Genomic DNA, 13,022 nt, shown 5'->3' with positions numbered 1-13,022 from the left:
AAGAGGTGACACTCACATACCTATTATTTTAATAAACATTTATATACATATAAAACCAGTAGAATTTTCTTAAATGGGCAATCACTATACTGTTTACCCTATATAAAATTTTAAAAACGAACTAACTCCCGACACAAAATAAAACAACTAATTACCCATTCGTAACGTTTAAAGCGAAACTAACAAAAATAAGTGAACTTTGAAACATATTTTTTTGCTAAGAACAGATTTTTAAATGTCAGCTTTCAAACAATAAAGAAACATAATCGTTCATCATTCGTATTAGAGCTATATACTATGCCACATATATACATACAGACAAGTCTAACTTATAAGGCAGTTGCAAATAAGGTTGTTTCGTCAGTCTCTTTTGGAATGTAATTTACATGGTATCTCAACTCGGATTGCACTGCACGACATACAGGATTGCAAAGGCATATATATATTTATTTGATCTTATTGTTAATTTATTTTATAATTCGATTAATTATGGTAATCTTTAATTATTTGCTTCTTCCCTATCCCATTTATATGGGGTCGGCGTAGTATGTAAAATTCTTTATAAATCTTAATTTCGTATTTGTTTCGTATTCGTATCTTATTTTCGTATTGAAATATAACAATTTTTTATCTAAAACGATTGGACCGCTTAAGATAAAATTTTGTGTACATTGCAATGTGTTCCTGAATGATTTGAAAACAATTGCATCCGTAGTAGTAGATAAGTAGTATGTTTCTGAGATAATAACGACATCTGTAGCTTATTTATTTATAACTAGCGCATACAGTTACATATAAAAAGAACTACGAGAACTAAGAAATATGGCATTATTATTTGATTTTTTTAAGCTTAAAGTTATATTCTTTCTGATGTTTATGACTGTCTTTTTTTCATATGTTTTTGTTTCTATAATATTTGACAGTCGACGATATGAGTTGACTATGGCCCATATGATGACAGTAATTATTCAAATGTAGATTGGCATGAAATAAGCCTTCAGCTTCTTTTATTTCGTGTCATTTTTATAATGATTCTTAAATATCTAACGAGTTGATATATATTCTAGGATATTTTCTTTTACATGGTATCTAACTTTTTATTATCTTTTATAAGCTCTCAGTCATATGAATTCTCTAAACCTCTAGAATGGCTGAGAAGTTGTTGACTGCAAAAATGCCCCTTTTGGGATCATTTAAAACCATTATTACTATTTAATTTTTAAAGTCCCTACATCCTTTTATATACGTATAAATTTTACTGTACAATATAGCAACAAATAAACGCAATACATATTATTGCCACACAAGATATATATTAAAAATTCTCTTCAATAATTTATTTTCAGGGATGGCGCAAACGTGTACCAGAGAACGATGCGTCGCGTTTCACAGTCGCTGGGCGACTGGAGCGCGACAAAGTGTCGGCGACGCCACCTATGACACCGCCGCCGGTGTCTACTCCACCTTCGGCTGTTGCGTCTCCCGGCGTGCCTGCACCAAACAAGTTCCGGTCAGTTTCTAAAAACAATCACACGACCATAGATAGTCCTCTCAAAGCATTGGCATCTGTCATGGCCGTGCAGTCTTTATAGGTTTCTATTGCATCTATAAAACCATACAATGATTCTGACGGGTGACCGCTGTAAAAATTATTGCATTTTGCAAAGGTAGCTGTCGTTTCTGCTACAGGAACAGGATTTTTATATGATATTTATTATTGTTTTATAGTTTTGCGTGTGGATGACCATTAGTTTAGTTAGTAATATTACATTATATAAATACAGACAGACGTTATAATTTCCTGTCTTGACCACATTTTGTAAAATCCTCTATTATTGATAATATTAGTCATTCGTTTATATTAATGTAAAGACCAAATGGTTTCCTGAATTGATGACTGTGAATGGACAATTATGTTTGTGTATAATTTTGGGCTAAGTTTCAAGTATTAAATGAATGTCATATATTGGTTTACTTAATGAAATTCTATCTATGGCATTACTGTACATCTGTATGTCTCTTAACCTACTAAAAAAGTAGAATTTTGTAGTCTAGACTATTTGACGACTGACTTTATATAAAAAACCAAATATGAGGGTATTAGAATAACAGAAGCCAAAACAAGACAACTGCTTAATACAACTGCAGTTTTCACCAATGCTTATAGACCCTTGTTTACAGTTTTCTTCTTCATCCTCGCCTCTACCCGTTACAGAAGGCTTTCCTAATTTTAAAGCCCCATACATTTCACTGGTAAGCATCGTCATTTGACAGGCCCAACTCCTTCATTCTGTCTCGTCCTCTTTTCTTTGTAACGATGGAAAGGCATTTCTTCACAACGTGGAATTAGAGTTTTCGCAAAATACGTCCATACACCCTAAGTCTACACTCTTTGAGATTTTCGTTTTTGGTTGTTCAGATCTCGAAAACAAGGCACGTCGCCCACGAACGGGTTCGCGTTGGGTCCGCTTCGTTCAGCGTCGTGCGCTGTCGTCAGCGCGGCCGCGGAAGCGAAACCAAAGGAGAGCACACGGCCTGATCGCGAACTGTTCAAGAGGAGCCATTCGGTCAGCGAGAGCATCAGCAGGGTCGACGAGAGTAAGTTTACTAATAATATCTATATAATGTTAGGCAAAATAATAATAATGTACCTTCAGATGTAGTAGTCAAGGGTATCGGCAACTGTCGACGTTGTGATGAACGTAACACTTAAAACTACACACGTTTGACTGGCCAACATCCAACATCTATGGTAGATGTTGCATTCACATATGGCTGCAATAGTCACCTCTCTGATTAATTTAGCCTATTATCAGTATTTCCATTATTAGAGAGTTAAAAATGTTAATTGACACACAAAGTTATTTGGGCAATGATGAAAGAAATTTGTCTTAAAAAGAATCTACAGCACAGCTACACCGCTGATTTCCAGGGGAGGCCTTAGGGTTAATAATAGTTTTGCTCTGTATATTGTCCTCCTTCGCAGATGAGAAGGAGCCAATTATTGAACTCGGACACTAGCCCCATCTGAGACGTCCTGTAATTTATCTCTATGATGGCGCGTTAATATCATTCTGACAGCTAACCGTTATTTAATTCTATGAAAAGGGAAGCCATTTATTGTATAGACATAGTACATATTTATATAGGAAATGTTATTTGAAGTGCGCCTTTTAATCATCAGATGACGAGTCTTCTCCGGGCCCTGAGAAGACAGGGTGTCCAGTGCGTGTCCCTCGCGCAGACGATGAGACCTTCCACGCATTCTTCGCACCACTCCAGCAGCAGGACAAGACTCCTGATGCAGCTGTGGACGTAGATCTGGATGCCATAGACTGTGGCTCTCGACAATTGTAAGTATATGTTCACATGTAGTAATGATATGAATATGAAAAGCATATATACACATATAAACAACAAATTTTATAATCTACTAGCTGTCCGGGTAAACGTTGTTTTACTTTAAAATAAAAAAAAAATAGGGGTGGACTACCCCTAACATTTAGGGGGATGAAAAATAGATGTTGGCCGATTCTCAGACCTACTCAATACGTTCACAAAATTGCATGAGAATCAGTCAAGCCGTTTCGGAGGAGTATGGGAACGAAAACTATGACACGAGAATTTTATATATAAGATTTTCCTTAAAAATCTTAAAATAATATTGATATTTCAGGACAATTCACACAGCCCGCGCTGTCTAGTCCGAAACACAGCAAACTAGAGTGTGTTATGGGTACTAGATAACTGATAGAAATACATAGATACTTTTTTGTAAATTATGCATATAATTTTTTATACATAAATATATACACAGATAACACCCAGATCGATACAAACAATCATACTCATGAATACATATGTTTGTACCGTGTGAGTAATCGAACTCGCTACCATCGGTAGTAAAGCGGTGTGCTAAACCGCTAGACCAGATATATATCAGATAGTTAGTACTACTCAGTAGTAGCTGTGTTTGGTGCGAAAATTATTATTTTATTGTTACTATTTATCAATCAATAACAATCTGTTGCTTAAAAGCGTTCGGAAATATGTTATAATATAATATATATTTATTTATAAAAATAAATAACTATTTAGGCTAGCAAGCGAGTGGGCAAGACGCGCAAAACGCGAACGGCGGCAAGCTGGCTCCAAAAATCCACTGAAAGCTCTCGCAGCTAGGACCGATCTACGGGAGGAGTATATCGCCTCCTCTACTGGTATACGGGAACAGGTCCTGAAGGAGAAAGGTACGAAAATATATAATACTTAATGTTAGGTTTTTAAAATTATGTCACTGACGGTTGTATTGTGAAAAATTATGTATCAAAAATATGTAGACAATAATTAGATCTCTAATAACTTATGATTTGTGTAACTTAAGTAACAGCTAATAACTATGATTTGAAACAATATTAATTGAAATGGACAGTTTTAAGTAATGTTTGAATGATTTGACAGTTGCAATACGAATAAGATTTATATTTGTGATTAAAAACATTACATATTCTAATGCTGTTGGCCGTGGCCGTTGTTTAGCTGAAGCCAACACACAACCGGCTTTTACACCCAGTTAAATTCATTAGTGTTTTCATTTTAAATAATAACGTAATTGGACTTTATTCACAACAAATGAGAATTTATATTCAATGGCATCTGTAGTGACGGCCAACTGCGGTCTCGCGGCGGAGGCGCTGGCAGCCCTGGCCAGTAAGGAGGATTTCGCGCACGTGGCCCTGCGTAGTGCAAATGTGACCGCCACAACCACACCCGTCAAACCTACGCTGTTACACGTCAAGGGCCGTCGTCGAGTACAGGTACAGTTCATAGTGAAATTATTAATGAGAATGTGCTTTATTACCTGTTATAGTCTAAGCGGCTGAACGGATCTAAAAAAAAAATTATAACTTTATGATGTGTAGATTTAAGTGATTAAGGGATGGTTGCTTTCACTCACATCGGTTGCTCACATACTATGTGAGCAACCTCGATGTTTACTTGTCGCTTTCCTATTCTCAGATACTCAACATATATAAAGATAGAGTGTACTACAAGGACTATAGATAAATGTGTTATCCAATGCTAAAAGACTAATTTCTGATATGTACGCATTTAATTTACCGTACAAACTCTTCATCTTTATAATATTAGTATTAGTGTAGATTTTTAAAGAGATATGTATACTAATCAACGTTGTTAATATTACAGACTAGACTGGTGGAGCCTGTGCATACAAATGTGAACCGCGGCGATTGTTTCGTGCTAGTCACCCCTGATCAGGTGTTCCTGTATATTGGACTCTACGCCAACGTCATAGAGAAGTAAGTAAAATAACACGTTACACGTCATGAATATTGAATATTATCTTATCTTATGTAAACTTAAAGTCTACTCTAAACTTTTAGATTTATATAAAATATTCTAACATCAAATTATATTATTTCACAGGAATCGCAGCACTGATATAGCAACACATATACACAACAGAAAAGATCTCGGCTGCAAGAACTCAACCGGCGTGATAAAGATCGACGAGCACGCTAAGAACTACTCGAACAGGCACTGGAACGAGTTTTGGTCATTACTCGGCGTCACCAACGAGATAGAAGACTATAAGCCAGCGGAAACTGGCCAAGGGGACGAAGACGAGATATATGAGTCTTGCATCATACAAACAAACATGTGCTATGAGGTAATAGACGACGAGCTGATTCCCATCAAAGAGTATTGGGGTCAAGTGCCAAAAATAGCCATGTTGCACCAGTCGAAAGTTATCGTATTCGATTTCGGCTCGGAAATGTACATTTGGTATGGGAAAAACGTTCCGCTTGAGAGCAGGAGACGAGCTGCTCAACTGGCACAAGAGCTCTTCGATGACGGATACAATTACGAAGAATGTCACATCAATCCATTAAATGCAGCTGTACACCAAGGAGCCCGAGAGGAATCTAATACTCCCATCAAATCTTCAAGTAATAGGCCCGAATGGGCCATTCTATCCAAAGTAACACAGCACATGGAATCTATCTTATTCAAAGAGAAATTCCTCGACTGGCCCGATTACTCACGGGTCATTAAGGTGAAACCGCAGGAAAATAAATCGAACAGTGTCGATATAACACCATGCGATGCCGAGGAAATGTGGTCGAACGAGTACCAAGACCCAGATCTCATTTTAGAAGGGTCTCACATCGGACGCGGCACGCATTATTATGATAAAGAAGAGATGAGACACTACGATATAAAAACTAAATCAGTCTGCAAATGGGTAATACAGGAGTACGATTACCAAAAAGTAGAGAATGACACTGAAATTGGAGAGTTTTTCTCAGGCGATAGTTACATTATCAGATGGGAATATCAAATAACGGTAACAGGTCGAGAACTTAACGGGAACCCTTCAAAACATAACATAACGGGCCGTGATCGATGCGCGTACTTCTGCTGGCAGGGTAGAGATGCGTCGTCCAACGAAAAAGGCGCTGCGGCTTTGCTCACAGTAGAGCTGGATAAAGAAAGGGGACCGCAACTAAGGGTTGCACAAGGCAACGAACCGCCGGCGTTCCTCAACCTCTTCCAAGGTAACCTGACCATCCACCAAGGCAAAAAGGACACAGACAAGAGCCGATACAAACTATTCGTAACGCGAGGTAACCTGTCCAACGAAGCGTATCTATTACAAGTGCCATGTTCAGTACGACAGTTGCGCAGCCGTGGATCGCTTCTTCTCGTCGACACGGAGAAAGGCTGTTTGTACATCTGGCATGGTACTAGAAGTTTGAAACACACTAAGAATATAGCAATAGAGTTGGCCAATAAGTTGATAGCGCGGAAGTGTACTTATTTGTTCGGCGATAAGGTCGGGGATGTGAAGATCACTGAGGTCAAAGAGGGAGAGGAGCCCAAGGAAGTGCTGGATGCTTTGGGGGTGGCCAACAAGCAATACTACAATTCAGTGCTGGGCGGCGTTAAGACGGGGGGAGAATTGACACCTCGTCTGTTCCATTTCACGGATCTGGGAGGCCAGTTCGAGGCCAATGAGGTGTTGTCACCTCTCCGCCATGAACATCTGGTGACACCCTTCCCTTTTGAACAAAAGGAGTTGTATTCGGCTTCGCAACCAGGTAATTGCAACATTAATATTTAGTCATAGCAATGAAATTCGTGAGACCTAAGATAGCCTTAGCTTTTCATGTAGATGTAAAATAGAAATACAATAATAATCAGTCCTCATCATCAGTCGATTTTTTTTTAATTATATTTAGCCGATTTGTTGTAATGATGATTCTTCAATGTTGTTTTTGTTTAAAGTTTTAATATATTAATGTCTTTTTCAGCTCTATTCCTATTAGACGACGGGAAATCAGTGTGGCTATGGCAGGGCTGGTGGCCTCGAGGAGAAGATGGGGAACTAGAACCTGCTGAGAGGAATGCTGGTATGTAAAATTATTGTAAAATTATATTGTTATTAAATAATTATTTTATGAGCTATATGTACATCATCATCACAGCTTCAATATCTGAAATCTAGATATACATCATAGTCGTCTGCGTGGGGGCTTCAGTTCAGCTCAGTTTTCTTTGTAAGTTTGTATTTCAGCTGTAAGGTGAGATTAGGCAGTGAAATTATAGAATTAGGGGCATTACATGTTTGTCTGCCGAAATGGCAACGCATGAGTAGTATAGCGGGCAACATAAGTTAACGTGATGCTTGTGTTGTTTATGTAAATATATTAGTAACAGTTACCACGTACCATCAGGTAGATCGTCACTTTGTTTGCTGTTCCACTTACATAAAAAAATGTTGCATTATTTATTGAGTTATCCGAAACCATAACGTTTAAACGAACGATGACATATTCACTTTCATATTCCGTAATAAAACTAATAATATTTCTCTATATAATAATACTATTGTGGTATATAGGCGTTGGCGCTTTCGCGGCGCGATGGCAAGCGATGCGAGTTGCCGCCCTACGAACAGCCGAGGCATACTGGACTGTATCGCGCTCTCATAAAGATAAAAATGAGTCGGCCGATCGTAGTGAGACCAATGGTAGCAACGAGCAGAGTGGCCGAAGCGAGAAGCCTCAGCAACCAAATGTACAAGTAGTCGCAGCAGGCCTCGAACCACAACATTTCACAGAGCTGTTCGACACCTGGCGAGAGCACGACGAAGCCGCTGAAGCGAACATTGCGGTAAGTATCTCTATTGATTATGGTGGTGGTTGGTGAAGGGGAAAGCAATTGTAAACTTGTAAAAACTGGACGATTAAAATAATAATAATATTAATAAAACATTCAGAATTCGCCGAACTCAGTTTCGCCTCAGAATTAAATAGTATGTCAACGTTTGACTTCCATGTGATATGTTTTTTGAATTGTTGTTTTTACTATTTTCCATTAAATTTCTTTACATTTTCACCTTCCTTGGAGTTCTACAAATATTTGAAAACCAAAATTAGCCAAATCATTTTATTATATGGATTATTAATAATTTTCTTTGGGCTACGTTTAAATTTTAAATGTATGTTTACGACGTTAAATATTATATTTATTATAAGAGGAATTATTCCTCTTTTCACTGAGAGAGCCCCTAATTATTCTTAAGATTTTGAAGCGCGTACGGTACGTATCCTTACGGTAGCAATAGTAGAAAATTATATTGTGATATGTAAATAAATGTATGTACAAATATCCTTTGTTGGTATTTTGTATATTAAAACTTATTAAAATTTACTATCGCGTACATTTTTATGAAATATACATGTATGATAATGATACCTTTATCCTAATATTATATCAAGATATTAAAAGAAATTTAAGTAACAGAAATGTATAATATATTTTTTAAGTCAAATAACCTGCATGACAAGCAAGCTGACGTCTCACCATTTTGACATGTAACGTTCCATTTCTCGAAAACCTAACCACGATTCTACGATCTTCATATTTCGGTTGGATAAAATGCTTTCCAGTTTTATTGTAAATATATATGCATTAAAATAGCAAGGGTTGGTCTCTTGTCACGTTCGCTTGGGAGCACTGTACGATATACGCACATTCCCGCAGCACGGGCACAAGGCGGGCGAGACGCTGGTCGGTTCGTGCGAGCTGTCGCGGCTGGCGAGTTGCGACGCCGTATTATCGCTGGCCGTTTTACAACGCCGGCCGCTGCCCGACCACGTCGATCCGCACCATCTCGAGCGGCATCTCTCTGAGACAGACTTCCAGGTACGTAGCACACCCCCATAAATATAGCTAGATATCAGCAATCGCATTCACAAATTATGTCACACGAATGTAATGATTATTGACAGTTTTTATATGTTTTAATTCATAGAATAATAATTTTGCAATATGACGATACTTTCACGGTTATATAACTGTGGTATATAACCATTACATCTGTTGACTACCTTTTTATATAAAGAGGTAGTAAACAGATATAATGGTAGTAGAATAGGTTATCACTACCCGTGCGTCTTCCAGAGTGTTATTATTGTTTCATGAATAAAACTTCGGATGTAATAGACAAATTACAAATACATTAACATTTCAATACAATAATTATATGACTGAGAAGCAAGGAAATGCAGTAGGTGCGCTATGGTATGAAACATAAGTGTGCTTATACTGTGTATGTGTGCATGTAACACATCTACAATACAAAATTTAAGACTTCTTCCAGTCCTATTCACACAATGTCGACTCCTCCCCCCACTCTTTAGCATATGACGTAATTTAGAGGATGGTCACTTGATAAGGCAGAGCTTTTATTTATATAAGAACTGGGCGCAAACATTGTATACAATAAACACAAATATGAGCAATATATTTTGGAGCTCTGTATATGTACGTTGTAAATAAACTTTTATCTATCTATCTTTCATTCACTAATTCATTCAGGTTTGTATAATAGCGAGTACACAAGTACAAAAAATAGTAAGCAAACTAAATAGTTTAATTTATCCAAGCGGTGAATAATATCCTGTCTATTTTATCGTCATAAAAATGTCTGCACATTATAATGCAGCTTCCACTCAGAACGTACTATATATTTTTCAGTAATAAATACCCTATGTATAGGGTATTTATTTATTTTATTTTACTTTTTATTAATTTAATATAAATTATAACTAATAATACTTGCTTGGTTCAATAATTCCTTCATTTTTCTATGTATGAATTACTTAAACGATTTTAAATTATATTTCAATATTAGAATGTAATGATTTACATCTAGTCAACATTTAGATATGTAAAGTAACATATCTAAATGTTGACTAGATATAAATCTAATTATATCTATTATGTAAATAAAATTTAAAATCGTTTAAGTAATTCATACATATATAATACTTGCTTGGTTCAATAATTCCTTCATTTTTCTATGTATGAATTACTTAAACGATTTTAAATTATATTTCAATATTAGAATGTAATGATTTACATCTAGTCAACATTTAGATATGTAAAGTAATATTTAAAAGTTACATGCTTATCTCGATCTGTTTTTGCAGGAGGCTTTCGGCATGACCAAAGAAGACTTCTCAGTGTTACCCGCGTGGAAGCAAACAAATCTCAAAAAAGATGTCGGCCTGTTTTGACCCGTCGGCCTCCGCACTCTCGTACACACGGAAATGCCGCGTGCGGCGCAAATGGCTTGAGACCGTTCTCAAAACGACTTTAATATCAAAAAATCTATACCCATGCGTTCATCTTGAGTAGAATAAAACTTTTGTACAACTACACATATTTCGTACTTTTTTACTGAACAATGTTGAAGGATTTGATAGTATTAATATTAAGAGCACGCTTTAAACTCTATTTGTAATCGGAACAGTCGTTTTTATACTAACGGAATGTAATGTATTCGCTCTCGTGATATTTTCATGTAACCGCCGTAGACATAGACTGTAGTTCGATAATACGGATTTGTATGTTGGAATTGTTTTTGGCGGGGAATGTTATTTGTCGCATCCATGGCATGGCATGCTCTATTATGTTGTAAATAGTTGTTTTTCTCTATTTATTTATAATTACGCGTTAATCGTATTAGTTATCTTAATATATTAACAGCACCCTTTTAATATGAATTTTGCATATTTTAGTTTTTGAAAACTTTTGTTTCTTAATATAAGTTTGCCAACATGGATATGACAAAATTGCAATGCTAAAGTGGTGATATTTTTCAATTTTATTACGTAAATGTTATCAAATAATACGCTGCGCTAATGGAACTTTCGAATTAATAGACTTCTCGCATGACGCAGCGTATTATTTGAGAATATTGAACATGTAATGTAGGACAAATGTATCTGGTCAAAGTATGGTTAATATATCTGTTATAAATCGCTAGATATACAAACTCATGTACTTCTACTATTATATACGCTTTAGGGTAGGCTATATCTATGACGGTTAAAGTTTTATACAAATTGTCGCATTTCATACGTACAATCATTTGCCACCGAACCCCGAAAGTAACTTACTACCTGACGTTTGTGTAAAATTTTCACCGACACAGTACTTCTATATATTTTAACACACCACATATCTACTCATTGCTACTTTTTTATACTGTGCGTTAGGTGGACCATGTTTTGATATATTTAATCTTAAACTATATCAGTTTGGATTTAGCTTGACTTCGTAGCGAAGTGTATTTGTACTTGTATGACCATATGATTTGACCTTTTGTTATGATAAGCATATTTGACTGAGGAATTAATACGATGGTGAAGACCAGCGTTAGTTTGTCGATGCGATGCTCGCATTAGAAACTGCGACAAATGACGCTAGTCTGCATCAAGCTCAATATTTGTACTTTAATTTTAACACTGTTGCTATGTTGTGTACAATTTTAGATGTTTATTTTTTATAGCTAGCATTATTGCTAATGTGGGTAACCTCGACTGGTCGTGTTGGAGTAAAATTGCCAGTATTTTCTACGGTGTTATCTCAGAGTGACAGATAATTCTAGTGAGAACTCTATGTGCAATAATAGTGCAACTGTAAAAGTATAAAAATACAGTTATTCACAATTTTATCAAAATATAATTCGTTTTCTAACGCTAATGTTGTGTTGTCATGAAAAACTAATATTTTAAAACATTGTAATTTCTTTTTCTTCATTTCTTAACCTTATTAAAATAATTTTCACTATTAGAAATATTCTTCTATGACATTTCCTTCCTGTTTCTACATCTTTCTTTCATTTTACTCTTCGTATGCATAATATATAATAAAAAAACAAGTACATAGAATGGTGAAGTCTCTTGTTGTACTTAGTATTCCTCGACTATTATTTGTTACTCTGAGGATGTAATTACCAATGAGTAGTGTAACTCTAACAAGTCATACCTTAGATGTTAACCTATAACTACGAATAACCTACATTGTGTGACTTATGTCCGATGCATTTACGGCCAATCCTACGTGCCTAGCGACATAAGCGTATCTCTCAAATCCAATGTTTAATGTTTGCTTTGGTTGTGTTAACTATAATTATTATTGTATTGAGATTTATTTTGTATAATAATGTAATAAATTGCTAAAATTGATTTGTAATATTTTATTTTATTTTATCAAACCCGAAATTTATTTCTGATCTTGGAATGGGAGTACTTACGTACATAAAAACCAGACCATTTTTCATAAAATGTTACATTATACGATTTCATATATTTGTATGTATCACAATGGACATTCTTCTAATGACTTCAGAGGAGGAGGAGTTGGAGGAAAATATTTCATTGTGATTTTTTTATATTTGATGTCAGGTGGAGATCATATCCGTAATTTATTTTAGACTTGGAATGGTAGTACTTACGTAAATAAATAAGACAAAAAGCAGAGCATTTTTCATAAAATCTTCCATTATAAGATTTCACATAAAACCTGACTTTGTATGTATCATAATGTATGTTCTTCCAATGTCAGTGTTGGAGAAAAGACCTCATTGCAGTTGACGAAAAAAACATGATAATTCCAATTAGGTATTGAATTAAAATTTTCAA

At 35.8% G+C, this 13,022-nt stretch overlaps 1 protein-coding gene across 2 annotated transcripts in view; it reads left to right on the top strand.

Annotated features, from left to right (window-relative positions):
• Window positions 1-12,567, top strand: part of LOC131848282 (supervillin-like) — a 110,763-nt gene extending 98,196 nt beyond the window's left edge. For both annotated transcript variants that reach the window (XM_059198088.1, XM_059198087.1), the window contains 11 exons: window positions 1,347-1,510; window positions 2,420-2,598; window positions 3,185-3,353; window positions 4,099-4,250; window positions 4,663-4,817; window positions 5,209-5,321; window positions 5,449-7,124; window positions 7,338-7,436; window positions 7,928-8,199; window positions 9,073-9,234; window positions 10,524-12,567. In XM_059198088.1, the coding sequence (XP_059054071.1) occupies window positions 1,347-1,510; window positions 2,420-2,598; window positions 3,185-3,353; window positions 4,099-4,250; window positions 4,663-4,817; window positions 5,209-5,321; window positions 5,449-7,124; window positions 7,338-7,436; window positions 7,928-8,199; window positions 9,073-9,234; window positions 10,524-10,610 (3,228 nt within the window). In that variant the 3' untranslated portion in view covers window positions 10,611-12,567. The remainder of the gene's footprint in view (window positions 1-1,346; window positions 1,511-2,419; window positions 2,599-3,184; window positions 3,354-4,098; window positions 4,251-4,662; window positions 4,818-5,208; window positions 5,322-5,448; window positions 7,125-7,337; window positions 7,437-7,927; window positions 8,200-9,072; window positions 9,235-10,523) is intronic.
• The last annotated feature ends 455 nt before the right edge of the window (window positions 12,568-13,022 follow it).

Source organism: Achroia grisella, unplaced genomic scaffold (genome assembly GCF_030625045.1).
Source record: "Achroia grisella isolate CSIRO2021 unplaced genomic scaffold, CSIRO_AGI_Agris_v1 utg546, whole genome shotgun sequence".
Lineage (NCBI taxonomy): Eukaryota > Metazoa > Arthropoda > Insecta > Lepidoptera > Pyralidae > Achroia > Achroia grisella.
The sequence above is the reverse complement of the archived record's forward strand: the minus strand, read 5'-3'. Positions and strand labels throughout refer to the sequence as shown.